General features: G+C 56.8%; 1 protein-coding gene across 2 annotated transcripts in view; it reads right to left on the bottom strand.

Annotated features, from left to right (window-relative positions):
• TTC7A (tetratricopeptide repeat domain 7A) overlaps positions 1-20,816 on the bottom strand; it is a 113,800-nt gene that overhangs the window by 42,687 nt on the left and 50,297 nt on the right. For both annotated transcript variants that reach the window (XM_077134151.1, XM_077134152.1), the window contains exons 9-14: positions 16,120-16,257; positions 15,468-15,551; positions 11,145-11,249; positions 3,697-3,814; positions 2,197-2,254; positions 842-914 (exon numbers count right to left, since the gene is read on the bottom strand). In XM_077134151.1, coding sequence (XP_076990266.1) covers positions 842-914; positions 2,197-2,254; positions 3,697-3,814; positions 11,145-11,249; positions 15,468-15,551; positions 16,120-16,257 — 576 coding nt within the window. The remainder of the gene's footprint in view (positions 1-841; positions 915-2,196; positions 2,255-3,696; positions 3,815-11,144; positions 11,250-15,467; positions 15,552-16,119; positions 16,258-20,816) is intronic.

The following is a 20,816-nucleotide window of genomic DNA, read 5'->3' as shown; positions in this document are numbered from 1 at the left end:
GGGCCTCAGATGCAGGCAGGCTGGAACCAACTGAGTGTCCATTCAGGGGCCCTCAACCCCCTTAGGCTGCCAAGGCCTGGGGTCCCCATGGAAACTGGACACCAGGCTCCACCAGCCTGACCCGGCCTTCCCTCAAGGGAAGGACAGTGCCATTCATCAGAGATGACTGAATAATTAAAGATATTTAAAAATGAATTACCAAAGTGTTACTGTAGACTTGACTGGCAAGAAAAGCACGGGGTCAGAAAAGCTCAGATTTCTGAGACCACGCTTCAGGCTCACGGGGGCCAGACTGCACAGAGCAAAGGAGATTGAAGGGCAGGGAGAGCGAGGAAGGCCTGTCTGGAGAGCCCCATGGTCCCAGGGGGTGAAGGTGGTCAGCAGAGAGGAGGTCTTTACTTGGCCCCAACGGCCGAGGCCTGACAGGGGTATCTCTGAGTCAGGGAGAAGCTCTGAGGCTACGTGGAAGGCCTATCCAGAAACAGTTCCATGTGCCAATCACTCTTTCCCCCCAGACCTTGGGAAAGTGCATCAGAAGGTGAGGATACAAACAAATTCTTGCCGTGGCCACTCAACAACTTCTCAGGAGACTGAAATGTTCTAGGGGAAGTGAGGGCAGAGAATGATCCCTCCCTGAGTACCGCCATGTCAGAAGCTTTACCTGTGATTTCATCTTCACCCGCTCCCTCTGAGGAGAGTGAGTACAAAAGTGCTCACTTTACAGAAGGAAATAAAGGCTCAGAGAGGTTAAGTCACTTGCAAAGGGTCACACAGCAGTAAGTGGTAGGTCAGAAGATCAGCAGCCCCAAAGGTCTGGGGCTTAGGAATTGTGACAACCCACCTGTCGGACGAGGGCCAGCTGCAGGGAGACATACAGGATGACCTGGGGGTCGCCAGGCGCCAGCTGCTGGGCTCTGTTGGGGGGAGGGAGTAACAAGTAAGGCACTGAGGCACGCGAGGGGCATCCAGCATGGGACATGGGCCTCCAGTATGCCAGCCCTGTGCATTGGGCAGTGCATGGAGGAATCTGAGAGGCTGGTGCTGGCTGGGGGTAGGGGTGGCAATCTAGGACAGCAGCCCTGAGGAGATAGATCTCAAAGGAGGGGTGGGGTGGGGGCATGGGAGATGGCGTGTAGAGGAAGCCACTGTGCAGGCCTTAGGATCCAAACTGCTTTGGATCCTAAGCCTGTCCTGCCCCCATCGGACAGAGCTGAACTCCTCCCTGAGCTTGCAGAACCTGGGAATGGCCTCTGTGGGCAAGAAACCTCAGGAACGAAGAGCTCAGAGGAGGCCAACAGGATTAGAATCTCCTCTTCACCTCGCTTGGTCCAGAGGTGGGAGCAACCAACCGCAATGTGTGTGGGTGTGGGGGAGGAAGGGAAAAATCCTCAGAAGACTGAGAGCCAAGGAAGGATGCAGGGGCAGGACAGAGCCAGGAAGTGCCACATTTCCCAGGGAAGCTCAAGGAGTGGGGGCGGACCCTACCAGCAGTACTCAACATCAGGGCTCAGCAGGGAACAAAGCACTTAGAGGGCTCAGGGTGAGGGGCAGAGGATGGAGGGGGAGGAGGGGTACTTGGGGGAGGGTGCTGGCTGGGGGGCTGCAGTGGGAGAAGGGCTGAGCAGGTGTGGGCCTGAGGGAAGGCGGACACTGAAAGAGGGGCTTCTCTGCCTCTCTGCTCCCTCCCTGACCCTGGGCTACCAGGAAATCTCCCTAAGTGTTGGCGGCGGGTGCATAAGTGTAGGCTGAGGCAGGGCTGAAATACTCCAAGACCTTGGCTGCTAGGGAAGGGGCGGAAGGGGCTAATGCCACTCTTTGAGCCCCTGCTCCAGGTAGGGCACAGTGTGAGGTGTTCTTCCTGCTGTACTGTGTAATTATCACAGTGGTTCTGAGTTAAGGGTTGTGATTTCCATTTTAGAGGGCGGGGCTGTGCCTGGCTGACTGCTGTATCCTGCAGTGGACGCTCCCCCTGTGAGCAGGGCTCAAGGCCCCCCCCCCCCCCACCTGCCCCCACAGGCCCGTCCCTGCTCCCCAGGTGACCACAACCTGAGCCTCTGTTTCCTTGTCAATAAAATGGGAACAGAAACCTCTGCTCTGTGTACCTCAGAGGGCCCAATGATGGTGCACGTGCGACTGTGACACCTCGTGCCCACAAAGGCAAGGGGGGGCTCTGCTGAGAATTCAGCACCTCCTCACCTCTCCAGGGTCTGCAGGGCTTTCTTGTGCAATTCATCCTGTTTACATTTCAAGGTCGCTGCAGGAGACAGGATGGAGACAGAGCCATGCAGGTTACTGAGGGAATGCTGACCCAGCCCTGCACCCCCACTCCCCAGCCTGGGGCACACCTGCTCTGCAGGGTGACACCCCAGCAAGCCCTGTCTGGTAGAGCCTCCAGGCTGATGCCATCGCCCCTGTGGTTACTGAGGGAGGGTCTGGGTGTTCCCCTGACCCCAGCCTCCAGCATTTTCTTGGCATGCTGGTTCCTTCCGCTCCATTGCCTTCTTTGCCATGTGGGCCAAGGTGACCTTTTTAAGGCCCAAGCCTATAAGCACACTGGGACAGGGGTGCTCCCCCCAGGGGGCCCAAGCCTCAAGAGAAAGTTACCACCTTTGTCCTGGCCACATGCCCTCTTGTGCTCTTCACGCTCGAGGCTCCTTGCTTTACCCCAAACGAGGCACCTTTCTGACAAACTGGATCCAACTTTGAATGTGGTAGGGCAGGCGTCCTCTGCCTTGACCACACTATGTATCAGAACCCTTGCTGGGGGGCCCAGGCAGTGACAGTTCTAAGAGCTTCCAGTGTAGAGAGCAACCCTGCTTTTAAGGTGCACAGGGCTGAGAATCACTGCCCGAGGAGGGTTAAAGGCACAGGAAGAGTTTTCAGATTAAAGCAAACCAAACGTTTACAAAGGAACTGATGGCTCCCTCATTTAACCAACGTGAGGACACCCAGTTGTCCCTCTCTGAGGCTCCTCAATACCCTGAAGGAACCATGAGCATTGCTAAAGAACAGGCAGCTGGCACTGCACCAGGATCTCTCGCCACCCTCACCCACTCTTGTTAACTCGCACTGTGCCCAGCCTCTGAGGCCCGATGCAAAGCAGGCTCCCTGCACACAGCCCGGCTCCAGGGGGCTGGCATTTGGGGAAGTGTGGGTGAGCGCCGACTACTATTCCAGGCCCATCACTCCCTTTCCCTCAAGCTGCAAGGATACAAAAGTAGGAGGCTGCCTGATTGACGGGGAAGAGCCACACAGCTGAGAGGGCAGCCTTGGGGGAAAATGCCAGGCTTAGGGCAGGGAGGAGTGGAACCCATCAGCCTACCACAAGTATTTATTAAGATCCTATGTTTACTTGGCAGCATGCCATGGGCTGATGGAGACTTAGAAGACCCCAGAACTTAACAGCAGTGCTGAGAGTAAAGGCAGGATGTAGGATCGAGGGCTGACAGCATGCTAAGAACTGAAAGCACCACAGGAGGTTGACAGAGGCAGAGGGCAGCAAGGGCTGCAGAGGAGCTGGGGCTGGTCCTCAAAGGGCAGGAAGAACTGGATGCAAGACAGCCTGGGCAAAAGAGTGGGATGGGCCTGGCTGAGTCTATTCTGGAACGGTGGAGGGTGTCTATGGGAGGACACACGCGGACCAGAGGCCTCAGAGGCAGTCTGACCTGGAAAGCCCAAGTCATTCCTGGAACTCACCGTCGGTGGCCTGCAGGCTGTAGGTGAGACCCAGTGCCAGGTAGCCCTTCGAGAGGAACTCCCCGGCTTCCTCCCCAAGGCTGATCACCATCATGGCGAAGCGCTCCGCCTTGTCCAGCTGCAGAGGGGAGAGGCAGAGGTCATTGGGGAGGGCTACGCAGGGCTCGGCATGCAGTCAGCGTGCTCAATCCTGGGCCCTCTCAGGCATTCTGGACCAAGAAGTTGAGTCCCTGCGCCAAGGCCTGGCAGACAACGCATACTCAGTGGCTGGGACCCCTGTGGGCGAGTCCTCACATATGTGCACCATGGTTGGAGAGGACACACGGCTACTGAGGAGAAGAACCAGAGCTGTGTCCTCCGCCAGCAGCCACTCCACCAAGGGGACCAAGGTCACAGGGCATTTTTTGCCTCTCGTGGGCTGGACCAAAATGCAACAGGGGGATGCTCCCCTTGCCCCATAGATCCCATGGCCCCAAAGCTGAGGGCATGAACCCAAGACCAGCCAGACTGTGCCAGCTCCTTCCTGCGGGCAACTGGGTCTGTCCTTGCCCTTCCCAGCAGAGAGGACATCGCCAGCCCCTCAAAGCAGACAGACAGACTGCCGCTCAGCCCCATGTGTTGTGCACTCCCTGGGATCGGGCGCTCAGGCTTTTCAGGGGAAAAAGGCCTGGGGCTGTGTTTGTCCTGGGAGTGGGAAAGAGGCCAGCTGGCATGGGTCACACGTACACACATCATCACACATAACACGTGAGGGAAGGGCACACAGGAGACGGGTGTCACGGGGATACAGGGGGTCCGCAGGGGATAGCTGGGAACCCAGCCATGCCCACTCATGGCCCACGTGCCTCTGCGGTCTAAGAAAGGCCCCTCCCTCCCACCCCACCCAGGAAATGTCACCCACGCCTGTGCCCGGTATGGCTGTCCGCTGGCACTTGTGTCACTGAGAACACCAGCTTCCAGGGCGGGCAGGAGACCCTTCCGTTACCGAAATCCACACCCCCCCCCCAGAGCCAGGGGCCAGAAGAATCACACCCAAATCCTCCAGGCCACCAGCCACCAAAGCCGCCGAAACACAGATCAGAGGCTCACAAAGCCTGTCAACTGGGGGCAAGGTTCAAAACCCACCTGGCCTCTGGCCCCAGAGCCAGTGCTGCCCCTGCCCCCAACGCCCGCTCAAGCCCACCCTGCCCACAGGAGGGGGAAGCTCTACGCCTCGAGCAGCCCTAATCACTGGCCACTAGCTGACCCGGCGGCTCCTCTCCCCTCTACTGAGGAAGTAAGATCCCGAGACAGAGACAGATCGCGATGGGGAGGTGGGCTGAGGCTGACACCACCATTCGGTGGAGCCGTGTGCAAATGGCTGGAAGAAGCAGAGAACCTATGAGCAGAGGGGAGAAAGTAAAGGAGAGGTAAAGAGAGGCAGAGTGGGCGACTTGACATTGCAGAGACAGATGGCAGAGGGGCAGTTGATGACGGCTGTGGGCCCTCTGCAGCCCGGCCAAAACCCCTGCTCAGGCTGGCCAGGCCACGGCCGACAGTGCAGACCTCCAGCCCCCAACCCTGGCCCTTTGCCCCTGGCTGCTCCAGCCTGGTAGCTAAGGACACAAGCTCTGGGGCCCAAGGTCAATTCAGTTGGCTGGCCTCAGATCCCTCATCTGTAAAATGGGACAACAAGACGGTTGCTGGGAGGATAAGACCCAGTGAAGAGTTGGGCTCTGAATAAATGTAAACCATTCGTAGTAGCTGTAGTAACAGATGATCAGTTACCATTCAGGGGTTCTAAAGGCTCAGCCTAAGAGGTGGCAAGCGTCACCCGGGTTAAGTCCCTGTTCCTTGTAGCTGTTTAATCTCACTGGCAAATTAGGAAGTGGCATGAAAGACTCTCTTGGAATCCAGAGAGGAGGTAACCACTGCCTGCCTTTTGTCGCACAACCTGACCCCTAGTCAGGGAAGATGAGTGACAGGCTGGTGTCTGCAACACTGGGCTGGCTGCTACGCCAGGGTCGGTGTCAAGCTTCCTGACCCACCGCGGTCCAGTGTGCACACAACCCCCAGACCCACTCACCTATCCAGTGTCGTGATACTTAGCCCCACTGTGGGTAACACCCTCGGGTATTTTTTATCCGATTCTCCGACAGTCTGTTTTAATTTCTGCAAAAGAGTTCTATTTCACAACCCACTGAGTAGTCTCAATGTGTGGTCAGAAAAACTCATAAAATGACTGTTTAAGCTGCCCAGCATCTGACCATCCAGCACAGTCACCCTTCTCCCATCGTCCAGAACAAGCATAATCACTTTTTTTTTTATTAATTAACGGAAAAAGAGAACTTAACCCAACATTTAGAAATCATACCATTCTACATATGCAATCAGTAACATAATCACCTTTTTCCCACCATCTAGAATTAGTCACCCTTCTCCCATGTCTAGAACTAGCATAGTCACCCTTCTCCCACCATTTAGAACTAGCAGAGTCACACCATCCAGAACTAGCAGTCACACCATCCAGAACTAGTACAGGCACCCTTCTCCCACCATCTAGAACTAGCAGTCACTCTTCTCCCCCCATCCAGAATAAGCATAGTCATTCTTCTCCCACCTTCTAGAACTAGATAGCCACCCTCCTCCCACCATCTAGAATGAGCAGCGTCATCCTTCTCCCACCATCCAGAACTAGCAGAGTCACCCTTCTCCCACCATCTAGAACTAGCAGAGTCACCCTTCTCCCACCATCCAGAACTAGCAGAGTCACCCTTCTCCCACCATCCAGAACTAGCAGTCACACCATCCAGAACTAGTACAAGCACCCTTCTCCCACCATTTAGAACTAGCAGTCACTCTTCTCTCCCCATCCAGAATAAGCATAGTCATTCTTCTCCCACCTTCTAGAACTAGATAGCCACCCTCCTCCCACCATCTAGAATGAGCAGCGTCATCCTTCTCCCACCATCCAGAACTAGCAGAGTCACCCTTCTCCCACCATCTAGAACTAGCAGAGTCACCCTTCTCCCACCATCCAGAACTAGCAGAGTCACCCTTCTCCCACCATCTAGAACTAGCAGAGTCACCCTTCTCCCACCATCTAGAACTAGCAGAGTCACCCTTCTCCCACCATCTAGAACTAGCAGAGTCATCCTTCTCCCACTGTTCAGGACTAGCCTAGTCATCCTTCTCTCCCCTAGCACCTTACTTGCTGTTTTCCAGTCTCTGGACACTTCTTCCCTCTGGTCTCTAAAGTTAACGCTGGTGGCTCTGTAGTCACCAGCTCTATTGCTTCTAAAAGAAGCTAAGGTTACAGTGTTGGGCCCATCCTGCTCATCAAAATCTTTTTAGGGTGAGAGGTTTTCAAACTTTTTCCTCCTAATAATGCACTGTTCTCTAATACCTTCTTTTCATAAAAAAAATTTTTATATATGAAACCTAACATTTCCCCTTTTACTAACATTTCCCCTTTTACTCAAATACATAATTCACTGTCAATTACATTCACAATGTTGCACCACCATTACCATCATCCATTATCAAAACCAACCATTTTCCATCACCCCAAATAGAGTCTGTACATTTTAAGCCTTGATTCCCCATTCCCTACACCCACCCTATCCCCTGGTAACATATTCTAGATTCAGACTCTATGAGTTTACTTATTCTAATTATTTCATATCAGTGAGGTCTTACAATATTTGTCCTTTTGTGTCTGGCTTATTTCAATCAACATGATGTCTTTAAGATTCACTCATGGTGTCGCATTCATGGTGTCACATGAATGCATTCCTTTTTACAACTATAGTATACCACTGTGTGCATATACCACGTTCTGTTTATCATAGTATCTTCTTTACTTATGGCAGCCATCTAACTTTGCCACAAGAACTCAAGGAAGAAGCCTCCTTCTCCTGCCTTGCCGTTCTAGATTTAGAGATTTAGAACCCGAGCACCACTGCCTTCTGCTGGAAGAGGTATTCCTATAGCTGAAGGCTCAGGGCAGGGCGCTTATCTGACACATCCAAGGTCATCCAGCCAGCAAATGGAGACCTGAACTACAAACCCACATCTTCTGATTCCCAGCTTTCTAAGCTGCCCGATTCACAGCTGCCCTCTGTAGTTTTTCTTTTTTTCTTCTCTGACCCTTGGGGAAAACGATGCATTGAAGGATATGTTTCATTCTTTGTCTCTGCTTTGCATAAGTAAAGAAAAATTTTCTGTGCCCCAAGTTCCTGTATCCCTCCGGTTTTCCTAATTTGGCCCTGCACAGATGGGTTCTTCCTTTCACACTCTGCTCATACTGGGACTGGCTTCCATGTTAAGGGCTGCCACGTTCATCTTGCAGCAGACCAAAGAGGGTTTGCCCTTGGAATCTCCAACCTCTTCCTCCTTTCCTGGGAACAAGAGGAAATTCATTTCTGAGCCTGCAGAGCTTCATTTCAAGATCTCCTCTAGTTTCTCCTGCAGTCCTCCTGCAGGGTCTGGTATCTAGCATTATCTCTACTGAAATTTCATTCTTCACCTCCTGGGAGGAACAGGCAATCTTTCTCATTTGTGGCAAGAGAGCTGGCATTCTTTCTTCCCTGCCTCAGACACACTCTACCTTCCTGGCTCTGACCACCCTGAGTCTGAAAAATGGAGGCACAATGCAACACTGCGGTCTTTCTGTGCACCTGCTGTCTACCAGGGGCTGCAGCAGTCACGACCACCAATCACCCGGCACCGTAGGGCAGCCGAGTGGGGGGTACTCCTCGTCTCTAAGGACATGGTCACCATGCCATCTGCACCTGAGGGCTTCCAGGCTACAGACGTAGAGATGGAAGCACAGAGAGGGTAAACCACTCCCCCACTGTCACACAGCCAGTACGTGGTGAGGCAGGGATTGGAGCTACAGCCCCTCTGACTCCCAGGGCCAGGCTCTATCCACGACTTCATACTGCCCCCCTCAGGGGAAGAGGATGAGTCAGCATCACAGACCTTTCCAGATGAACACGCTGGCTTTCCCAGCCCATGGCCTCCTCCCACATCTATAGCACCCTCCTCCTCATCTCTGATCCTCTCTGCCTTCTGAAAAGGCTTCATTTTCTTGATTTAATGAATTTTAAATAATTGTGTTTGGAGGACTATTAAAGAATATTTCCATCTCCCTTTCCTTCTGCCCCCAAATAATTGGCTGGAGGCACCAGGCAGGAGGCAGCCTCTCTGGTTTCAGCACTGCTCTCACCTGGTCCGAGCCTGAGAAGCCCTCCCCCAACGAGGGTAGGGGCGGGTTGGGAGAAATGCCTCAGGCTGATCCTGGTCCCAGGGGCCAGGTTCCCCCACCCGGACCCCACCCCTGCTCTAGCAACTCCTCCCACCCCCAACCTGCAAGCATGTGAGCTGCTAATGTGCCTGCCAGGCCCTCCCTCCCACCCCCTCCAGGGCAACTTGCCCTCAGAGCCGGACAGCCCTGGGCGTCCCACGCTGGCTCTGGGCACGCGGAGGATGTGGGGACAGCAGGTGCTCCGCCTCCAGGCACGCAGCCACCCACTTGGGTTTCACCCAGGACAACTCGTTTTTCAAATGTCCCACTTTCAACCTCCTTTCCTGCAACCCAGGCCAAATTGTCCACCCCCAGATTTCTGCCACCTTCTCTTGGGCTTGACAGGGCGGTTGGCTGGGCCTGCTGGGGACCGACCCTAGCCAGAGGAGCCGGGAGGGTGGAAGACCGAGGCAGAGGGAGTCACCTTTCAGAATTCATAGCCTGCTTCTGCAGGGGACCCTGCCCACCACCGGCACACCCATCCTTCTTGCAGGCCTGGTGGAGAGAGTGGTGGACTCCCTGCTCCTGGTCCCTGGTACCCCCACGATCTGTTCTCTGCCCAGTGCCAACCCAGGGGGCAAAGATTAGCCACAGGGTGTGGGAGCCAGGAAAACCACTGAACCAAACGAGACCTCCCCCACCCATTTCTGCTCTGTGAACTGTGCAATGTGAGTCGTTTTATAAGCTATTGGCTAATACCAACTATGCCCAGAGGTCTTGGGGGGGGTTGGTGCAGCAGGTAGCGACGGGTGACAGGTGGCCAGAGTGTAAGGCCTGGCAAGCGAAGACGTTCCCCATCTAGATGGGAAGACAATCCCCACAGAAGGCAGAATTTGTGGCCAAGTGACTTTTCCCATCTGTAAGCAGGATCCATTCAACAAGCACGAGGCACTGAAATCTGGGCTGGGGTTTCAAAGGGGAGAGACAATTCCTGCGCTCAAGAAATACACAGATGATGATAATGCAGGTATGCGCAGGACTGTGGTTTCCAGGTCAGGGAAGGACACCTGGGGTCACCCCTCCTGGCCCTCACCGAAAAGCTTGCTTAACCTGTACCTGACTTAAGTCCTGGCTCTAAAGCAGCCCCTGAAACCCAAATATGCTTTCTCAGCTGAGGTTAAACAGCTCGCCCTTCTCCCCGATTCTGATGACAAGTCTGTGTGTTCCACTTTCCTTTCGGGCTTTTCTATTTATGTTGTCATTGATTACTTTGCTCCTAACTCATCTGATTTCAATTTGGACTGATTTGATCCTAATTTTATTACCATGTAATCTGAATGCACATAATTACTGTAATTATGCTGCGGAGGGAAACAGCTCCTCCACGGCGGGAAGACCTAAATTTAGGGCTTCCTGGCAAGGGCGGCCGTTGGTGGGGTGGGCCCAGCTGGCAGCCTGGAGGGGCACAGACGCCCTCCCCCGCTCTACCCCCCTCCCTGCGAGACGGAAGCCCTGGATGCAAGCAGGGGTCTGAGCCAGGGTTCAGGGAGCCCACCCTCCCTGCATCTGCCAGCTCATACCCCCACTTTCTGCAAGCACTCAGCCTGAGTTCTGCCAACACCCGTAGGCTACCCCCATCCGGAGGCACCCATATGTCACATAGATATCCTCCCTCCAGGATGCAAGAGGCCCACAGTCTTCCAGAAAAACTTGGGGAGCAAAGGGGTTTCTCATGGGTCATGGGGCTGGGGAAAGCAAGCAGTGCTAGAAGGGCCCCACCTTAAGTAGGTGGGGGCTGCGACCCAGAGGAAGAAGAGGGGCTGATGGAGGTGGCCACCCTCCCATGCTGCCGGGAGCTGGCCCTGACACTCCACGGCCCCTCACAGCCCTGGTGCACTGGGACATTAGGGAAACTGGGGCCTCTAAAACTCCAAGGAAAACACCAAGCTCAGATGACTGCTCTCTGCTGGCCTGTGGGGGCACCTCTACGCTCCCTGCCTCTGACTCTCCAGAGACCACCTTTGAAGGCTGAACTGCAAACCCGACACCATCCTGAGTTGGAGGACCTGCCACTGGAGACGGAGGCTACAGTGTTCCCCACCCCAGGCCTTTGTGCTTCACGGCTCCCCATGCTTCCCACAGACCCGCCAAGACGTACACACCCCCGTTTCCATGCCCGCCTGGGCCTGGCCCTGCCCATCTGCAGCCCGAGGACACTCACCCAGTGCAGGGACCCGATGCAGACCTTGGCGGCCATCAGGGGCACGGTGGGGTCCGAGGGCCGCAGCTTCATGCACTCGCTCAGCAGCGACACAGCATAGGCCGACTGCAGGCGGAAAGACAGGAAACACCGTCACTCACAGCCCTGCAGCACCTCCTGGCCATGCGGGGGTAGCGCCCCCAAACATCCAGGCCCTGCTCTGTACCCCCGTCCTTCCAAGAGCCAGGAGGAAGACCCAAGTGGAAGAAGCACAGGCCATCTTGGTGGCGAATCCTGCCCTGGGCGGCTGTGACCCTTTAGTGTCCTCAGGTAACGTGGTGAGGAGCTGACATGACAGCAGATGGACCGCGAACCACAGACTTTTCAGAGATAGAAATGGGTTCTCTCAAACCCTGAGTTCAACACCCTCAGTTTATAGGTAACCAGACGAGGCCAATCCTGCCCGAGGTCTCAGAGGCAGGGCAGGACACCCAACGGGGCTCCTGCAGCATGTCAAGCCTGGTCCTCCTAAATGAGCGGCCCTGCCTGCCCTCCTGTGTGCCACCCCATGGCCCACCCACCAGTGGGGGGAGGGAAAGCTGGCAGAGAAAGAGTGCAGATGAGAAGCCAAGCTGGCAGAGCCAGAGAGAACCTCCAAACAGGCACCTGGGGAACCCCCAAGGCTTTAGACTCAATCTGCGAGGACAGCCGGGGGCGGGGGAAGGGCGGAAGGGGAGCAGCCAGAGCCAGATGGAGACATTGACCGTGACACTGACGGTCCTAAGAGGAAGAACGGTGGCTGATGCTTAGCTGGATCCCTCTGTGCGGTGGGGATTATTCTAGGTCCGGGTCAGCAAACGACAGCTTGCAGGCCACAGCTGGCCCTCTGCCGGTTTTGGTAATGGAGGCTGATTGGCACACAGCCATGCCTGTTATTCACGTGTTGTCTACGGCTGTTTTCGTGATACAGTGGTAGAGTGGAGCAGTTGTGACAGAGACCATATGGCACACAAAGTCAAAATGTTTACTCTCTGACCCTTTTACAGAAAAAGTGTGCTGGCCCCAGTTTCAAGACCTTTACAAACATCAAGCCATTTCATCTTCTCCACACTCCCATGAGGTGGGTATTATGTTCCTATTTCACACATATGGAAACTGAGGTGCAGAGGAGTTGTGCGGTTTGTTCAAAGTCACACAGCCCATGAGTGGCAGGTCGAACACTGTGTGGCTCTAAAACCTGTGCTCTGAACCGTACCTCCTGCTGCCTCTGTGCTGACTGCCTCAGCCGGGGAGGAGACTGCTCCGCCTGCCCCCTCCACACACAGGGCACAGGTAATTGCATATCCAGTGGCAGTGCACACAAATGTGCACACACATACACGCACACTCAGGGCTGGAGCCTTCTGAGTCCAGCACATTTCTAGGTACACAATCCTGCACACCCGGACCCCCAGCAGAGGGTGAACGTCTGCAAACTATGTCACTTCCCACGCTCCGGGCCCTCCTGTGGGCCAGGTACCCGAACTCACCGTCTAGTCTGGAGGCAGACCTCACCTGGCACAGTGCAGCAGATGCAGAGCTGGGGCCCCCCTGGCGAATCCCCTCCCTTCTCCACCCCAGACACAGACATGGGCAGATTTCCCCGCGCTCTTGGGCCTGGGTCAGGTTATTGGGCTAATTCGCAGGTGTCTTTCCTAAGGACCTGCTCTGAGCCCCGGGCTGGGTAAGGGGCCGTGGCAATACCACGAGAAGGGGGAAGAGGCATGGCTCTTGCCTACAAGAGTCCACAGAAAGGATGTGGAGAGAAGACACATGCCACCTCACCCACAGTTCTCTCAGGAAACAAGAGGGCAAGAAATCAAGGCGAAGAGGCTGGGAGATGCACAGGGGCCGGGCGTGGTTGGGGCGGGGAGGCGGGTGAGTGGGCTTGCCTTGGCTTCAAGGAGCTGCCAGGCATCTGTCTCTTCCCCAAACTCTCCTGAAAATGCCACTCCCAGCACACAAGCCCAGCCTGCCCTGTGCTCTCTCCCTCCAAAAGCCCAGAGGCTCTGGGAAGGGGAAAGGAAGGTCTTTCGGAGGTGGCTTTCGCTCACCCAGGTCTCCGCCTGCACACCCCGTAAGCCCCAGGCCTCTCCTCTTGTCCTTCTCTGGGCTGGTGACCCCTGGACCCTTGAAACATTGGATGTTCTACCCTTAACCCTGCACATTGCTCCCCCCATCCCTCGTCCCCCCACCCCCAACAAAAAATGATGCTATTTAAGGAACCATTTGAGGACTCGGCAGTTGCGCAGTGGGCTCTTTTTCTGTCGTGCTGGTTACCTAGCAACACAGCCTATGCATTTTTCGGAGGAAACCAAGGGAAGGAACGACCTAAATCAGGCATGGTACCCATACATCATTCCTGTGGTGGGGGCAGGGGGAGCCAGGTATATTTCTATTCTCCCGGCCTCCCCTTTGGGGAACCACAATGCCCGCCTCAGGTCTGGCCACTCTCTGCCTGGGACAACTGGGCAGGCTGATTTCCTGTACAGGGCTCCTCAAGGGCTAGAGAACAGGCTTCCAGAACAATCTGCCCCTCATTGAATGCCCTAGAGGGTGGTAACCTTGGGTTTCCAGCCTGCCAGGGCCCACACACGAGGAACTCACCCATCACTCCAACCCACTGCCTAAGCCATCATTGACTCCATTTGACACCCAGACAGACTCAGAGACTTAAGCCACATCTGCAATTGTGCCAGCCGGGAAACCAGCTCCTGGGGCCCTCAGGTGGTGCCAGTGGGGAAACCAGCTCCTAGGGCCCTCGGGCAGTGCCAGGTGCACCTGCATGCCTCTGACCTGACTGCCTCTCCTGACTTCCCAGGCTGATGGGACGTCACCTCTTGATGCTGGGGGTGCTCCCAGGAGCTCCCCCAGAAATTAAAGCCAAAGTCTGTGTGCAGTGCATTTTTTTGGAAGAGGCGTCCCCAGCTTTCCTCAGCTCCTCAGAAGGGTCTACTCGAGGATAGGGGGCCTGGGCTCCCCTCCTCCTGGATGCTCCCTATGGCAAGACGAGGGGCAGCTTTCTCTGACTCTGGGATGGGGGGTGGGGCTGCCACATTCCTCTGTGCGCAGCTGGTCCAGGCTGTGTATAAGCTCCCCACACCTCCTCCGTCCACTCCCTGCTGCCCCAGCAGGCCGCCTTCCAGACCTTCCTTCACCCCCCACAGGTGCATCCTCCCAGCCAGGGAGTTGTCCCTGCTCTCTCCCTGGCCAGGGAGGCTGTTCCTCCCAGTTCCCCGCTTCCACCTAAACCCAACACGACATGCTCCAAGGTGGGCTCTTCTCATCTCCTGAGTCTGGGTGGGCCAGGACGAGTCCCTGATGTGCAGGGACAGGGTTGATGGGATGGAGGAGGTGGGCACAAATGTGGGCAGGGGTCCCGGATGGCTCTCTTCGCAGGTCTGGGCGCTACTTCCCAGCCTCTCCTTACCTCCTGGAGGAGGCGCTGCCAAGCCCGGGGCGGGGGTGGGGGGCCTGCTCAGAGACCACCATGGGGCCAGAAATGGAAGGAGGGACAGACGGGCCGCGGAGGGGGTGAGGCGGGGAATTCCCTCAGCCCCATGAAAGGGCTCCGGGTATTTACAGCTCCTGGAACAAAGGGCCAGCTCCTGCCACCTTACTTCCTGGATTCGCAGCACTCAGCCCCAACACCCTCAGCCCCCAGCTCCGGAAAGGCTTCTGCTTAAAATAGAGGCTTATGTAAGCGTCATTCGGATCCGAGGAAAGACCTGGGGATGCTGAAGCAGGGCTCGGTGGAGCGACGCCACCAGGAATACCGTCAACTCTTGCTCTGGCCAGAGTGCCTCCTGGCTCTGGCCCTGACCCAGGGCCCCCGTGGCATCCATCTCCCAATTCTCCCTCCAGACTCCCTGGTGGAAGCCCCTGCTCCACTCCGAACTGGAGCCCCTCCCTCCTGGAAAGGTCCTGGACCCTGGGCAGGGCTCCCTGGCGGGCAGGGCAAGTACTACCGCCACCGAGAGACTGGGCTTCCCTTGCCTGGAACCTGCATCTCGTGCAGCCGCACCCAGCAGCTCGCCAGCAGAAATGCCACGACGTCCCTCCAGCTGCACAGGCACTCAGAGGAAAACACCCAGGAACTCCCACTCGCACGCCGGGGCCGCATGTGGACACCAGATTCGCACACACCCTCCCTGTGCCCCTCACTTCCCTGGAGATGAAAATTTGCTGGTGGATGACACTTCGGAATCTCCACCCCCAGTTTCGCCCGAGCCTCCAGGAAGAGGCCAGAGGACGGCATAACCCCCCCAGAGTGAGTGTGCAACTCCACAACCCCCTGGACCTTACCTTCCCGCAGGCCATCATGGACAGAGCCACTTGGTACCAGAGGTGAAATTCTTCAAATGCAAACTTCATGGCCCGCTCCAGGCACTGGGGAGAGAGAGGTAGTCAGAGCCCCCCAATCCAGGCCACAACCCCAGGCCCGCCCACGCCCTCAGGGGTAACGACTGCCCAAATCCCTGTCCACAAGTGGCTTTGGGAGGCCTGCGGCCGGTTCCTGTAGGAAAATTCCAGAAAAATGCCATCCCTGCTGCAGGCAGATGGCATGACCTTGCACTTCTGTCACCCTCTCCAGCCCTCGGTTCTCACATCCTTAACATCTCACCAAGGAACTGCGAGGAGCAAATGAAGTGAGAGTTCTCAAAGTGCTTTTTCAAAATGTAGACATCCGGTAAAAAGGACAACAGCTAATGTTAGCAGTGTGCATGGCACTGTGCTCACTCTCACAGGAACGTACTGATTCTCCCTCCAGCCCTGTGAGGTGGGTTCTCTAATGGCCCCATTTCACAGATGAGCAAGCTGAGGCTTCTGTCATTGTCCTGAGGCCACAGGGCCGGTGAGCAGCAGAGCCGAGGTTGAATCCAGGCACTGTGTCTCCAGGGAGTGTGGACAAAGTGCCTCCCCGGGGCAGCACTGGTGGGCGGGCAGCGTGGCCTACCTCCGAGAGCATGACGTACTGTCCTCTCCTGCCCAGCGTGATGCTCAGGAGGTCGTAGATGGCCGCGGCATGCCGTAGGCTGACCATCCGGTCCTCCTTCTGCTCCGGCGTCCGGCTCAGCACCACGTCCCGAGTTGCCTGGGGGTGGGACACAGTGGGAGAGGGTGAGGGCAGAAAGCAGACAGGCGCCTGCCCCACAGGGCCCCACGCCATGGCCCCCCACCCCTACCTCGTCGCCCATGGACTCAGGCTGGACAAAAACAGCCAGAGCCCCCTTTCCCCATGTCCGCCCCCGCACAAGCCCTGTCCAAGGCGAGGGGACAGGGGCTGAGGGTTCAAACACCTGGTATTCAGTAGTTCATTCTGAAAAATTTCAAACCTACAGAAAAGTTGCAAAAACAGTACAGTAATGATCAACCCTGCACTTATCAACTGTTACCATTCAGTACCCCTGCTTTGCCTCTAACTTGACTGCTTGTGTTGTTATCCTGCTGGGCCACTGCAAGTCAGTTCAGACAACAGGCCCCTTTGCCACAGAATACAAGAGGATGTTCTGCATATGACAACAGGACTGCCACATCCAGGGGACCTAACTTCATAACGGCATGTCGTCGAGCTCCACCCAGATTCAAATTTCATCCCCTCCGCCATTAAATGTCATTATGGTAATTTATTTTCCCTCATTCCAGAACACAATCCAGGATCATTCCTGGCCATCAGCTGCTGTCTTGTTAGTCTCCTTTTACCTAGAAATCCTCTGCCTTTCTTCGTCTTCCCTGACTCCGGCATTTTTGAGGCACACAGGCCAGTAGCATGAGGGACAGGTCTTTGGTGTGTCTGTACTTGTTCGCCAGCAGCGAGAGCTTCCGATCACATTCGGCTCTGCTGTGGCCCTCAGTGCCCTCCTCTCTCCCACCACAACCCCTGCCCCCAGGCCCTGTGGACAAGGAGCCGGACGTGCCACTCTGTCCCGGTCACCTCTGCATCCAGCCCAGACCTGTCCTTGACGCCCTCTGGCTGTCCACGCTGCCCCTCCCTAAAGAATCTCCCTGCACTCAAGGACTCTGCTCTTGGCATCCAGCACTTAAGAATCGCAGTGGCTCACAGAGTTGCCAGATGGCTGCCCAGGGAGGGAGAGGAGAGGGAAACGTGCTTTATGAGTGGGCGATTCTCTACGATTTGAAGAAGGGGAGCTCCCAGGTCCCTAACCTGAAACCATCAAGGACTCGGGTCCCTCCTTCCACTCCTTGCCCACTACCTACACCCACACCAAGGGCCAGCACTCAGGCTAGGGGGCAGAAGGGATGGGCTGGGGAGGTGGGGCCTGAAACAGACAGCGCCCCCTATCTCCCCACCCACACCCCGGGGGCTGTGCCTGAGCTGAAGCAAAGCTGGGCTCTGACCAGACAGTCTGCTGGCTGCTACCTCCCCTGCCCTTTTTTTTCCCTCCAGCATCCCGGTTCTGTGTGTGTGTGTGGGGGGTCTCACCCTCCTCTACTTCCCCACACAGGGCCGCAGAAGCAAGGACTTGGTCTTCTGAAGAAGAGGGGAGCCACTGCCTCTTCAAACCCATTCCTCAGACGCACCCACCAGGCAGTCCTCCCCACCTCCCTCGGGGCACAACTACTTTCCCCTCCTACAGATCAGGGACCTAAGCTCCCAGGGGCGAGTGGCCGGAGAGGCCAGAAGTCCAGCAGCCTTGGACTGCAGGCGCTGGGTGTGTTGTGCCTCCCAGGGCCTGAAGTACACTCTCATGGAGGCTTCTGGAAGCCAAAATGCCTCCAAGACCCAAGGAAGTGACTCATCCATGGGGAGATGAGGCCGTGGGGCAGGCCAGGGCCAGGGTGCCGGCAGCTGCACCCCTGGCCACAGGAGGGAGTACTGCCCACTCCCCAGGCCCAGCCCTAGGAGGGGATCCTGGTAAATGAGAGCTGGCCGGGTGCCCCACAGGCTTACGTAGGGGGTGGGGGGAGTGCCAGAAAATCCACCCACACAGGAAGAGAAAAGAAATTCTAAGGAGAGGCTGAGCAGGAGCTGCTGCAGCAAGCCAAGCAGGGACACAGGTCTCTGTCCCCAGCAATGTCCTCCCCACCCTCCACCCACCCCCGCACGGCTAGCAACGCCCAGCACTCGCCAACGGGCTGGGGCCAGGCAGCCTTCGCCAGGACAACGAGGGGCGGGGAAGGGAATGAGACAGGGCCAGGGGGATGCAATCCCTGCTTTCAGGGGGAGTCAGGGGGGTGGGGGCTGCGAAAAACGGAAGCCGTGTGGGGCAAGCGAGGCACCCCTGAGCTGGTGTGGGCTGACGAAGGGGCAGGCTGAGGTGGCACATCCGCAGGGGTAGGGAGAGGCGGGCCGGGGGCAGGGGCTGTGGGGCCCGCCCCTGCCAAGGGAGAGGGGCCGGCCGTCCCCACAGGCCTCAGCTCTGCTGGGCTTGGCCTCAAAGGGGAATTCATCCCTGGCCCCCGCCAGACCCCACCTCCCAATTTCCCTACCCAGGATGAGGTCTAAACACTTCTTGTGACAGCCTCCCGAGGCCCGACCCGGCATCTCCTCCCCACCTGCCCCTCCACGCAGCCCCCCATCCTCACATGGCCCCCCATCTTTGGTTGGGTTGGGGTTTCCTCCAGCCACCTGGCCGCCCGCTCATTCCTCCACTCAGGCATCCCTTCCCTCAGCCGCCGGCCCTGACCGGCTCCCCAGGCCCCGGTCAAGGCCTCCGTTCACTCTCCCTCCGCACCCGGCCCGCGCCTCCGCCCCAGCACGCCTGCCATCTGCCGCTCCCGCGGGCACAGGCTGGGCCTGGCTGACCCCCCGAGCCCAGCGCCCGGCCCCGTGTTCACACCCACAGCTCCACACCACCCGCGTCTGGGGCAGGTGGCCCTGGAGGAAGGGGCTCTGGGCGTGGGGTGGAAACGTTCCCCGCCCCCCCCCCTCTGGATGTGCGTCTGGTGGGGGCGGGGTGCGGCTGTCAGACCCGGGTACGGATCAGGTCAGAGAGGAAGGGAATCGCAGCAGCTCCTCTTCTCAGCCCGGTGACCAGGCGGGCGGCAGGCAGGACGTCCTCTCGGGGGTCCTGAGGACTCACACCTGGGCAAGAGGGGAGCACAGTTCCCCAAAGGACAACCGGGAGCAGAAGTGTTCCCACGGCTCTGGGACAGGGCCGCTGTGAAATGCTGGGGGTGCCGCTGGTCACCAGTGGCAACAGGGCGGGGTCGGGGAACCCCATTAGACCGAAGGAAGCCGTGGGGGCTGGAGGGAGAGGCACAGCCGGGTAGGAAATGACGTGCAGCTCAGGGTTAGAGCAGGCCTCAGAGGACACGGCCTCCACCCCAGGGGCTCGAGGTCTGCCCTGTGGCCCCGCCATCCTGTTCTCTGCCCCGCGGCCACTCGGGCTCTACAGGCAGCTAAGCCTCGAACTGATCCCTTCTCCCTCCGGCCACATTCCTTCCCCTTTATCATTTAAATAGCCTCAGACTCCCACTTTACAGGAAATCCTCCAGATCAAATGCAGTTAACAGCCGTGAATGTGCTTCTGATGGCAATATGCCGACATTAAGTATTCTTGCACTGTCCCCCTTACTCTTCCAGGAAAAATGGTGGAATATCTCCACTGGTCTTTCCCAGCCTAGAGCACTCACTGTTATAATCCCAGGCCCACCCCCAGTCTCCCACCTCAGGGATGCACTGATCTCAGGTCTGCATTTAATCCTAAACTCAGGTGTCTCCAACTGTCCCTGCTGGAAGATTCACCTCCGACCTTCCAGCAGCTCAGAGGAGGAGCAGTCAAAGAAACCACCTGCGCCGCACCGCCCTCACCCATCATCAATAGCTCATCACTGTCAACATCACCCACTTACGGTCTTAGGACCATGAAGCCAATATGAGGTCTTACATAAAGGTCAATGAAAGAATCTCTATTACCCCAAGCAGGTTGGCCCAAGTGATGCCCAAGACGTGGGTAACCCTTTACAAATAATCATTCCTCCATCCTGCACGTATGTGCCATGGACTACCCTTTCAGAGGCTGAATTCTGATGTCCACTATCTCATTTTATCTGGCCTCACAGGAAGGCCACGGAAGGGACAGAGATGAAGTCACTGACCTCTCTTTGTGGATGAGGAGACTGAGTCCCAGAAGGTGAGCTAATATAAGGGCCCACCCAGGGTAGCTCACCCCGGTCCTTACTGCTTCCTGGGCCTCTCGGGCCCACTCTTCTTCCGACTCAGCAAAATGCAAGGGCAGTTCTGACCCTCCGCTGGCTGCAGGGCCTCAGGCAGCACGACCTTTGCTTCTGCCCAGTTCCTATTTCTCCCCTCTAATCCTGGAAGTGAGCAGGGCTCCAATCCAAGAGAAGGAAAGGGAACTGGCTTTCAGAGAACTTCGTAAGTGGCATCTTGCAGTTCAGGCCATGACCTTCTCGAGGATGATCATTCCTGTTTTGGAGGCCTGAGAGAGGCCCAGGGAGGCCAGGTAAGTGCCCAAAGCATAAAGACAGGGGGCTGAGACTTCACGCCCTGGCTTCCTCTCCTGCCTCCGAGGAAGAGTCCAACAGGCCCACCGACAGCATCAGAGACCCCATGATGGCTCTGCTTATGCAAGAACCAAATCAAAACACAGGTCGGTGGTTTTCCCATTCAGGGGCTGCTCACATGTGTCCCCAGCCCTGCTCAGCTGCATGACCAGAGCCAGCCTC

This window comes from Tamandua tetradactyla, chromosome 17, assembly GCF_023851605.1.
Source record: "Tamandua tetradactyla isolate mTamTet1 chromosome 17, mTamTet1.pri, whole genome shotgun sequence".
Lineage (NCBI taxonomy): Eukaryota > Metazoa > Chordata > Mammalia > Pilosa > Myrmecophagidae > Tamandua > Tamandua tetradactyla.
This window is presented reverse-complemented; position numbering and strand designations above follow the sequence as displayed.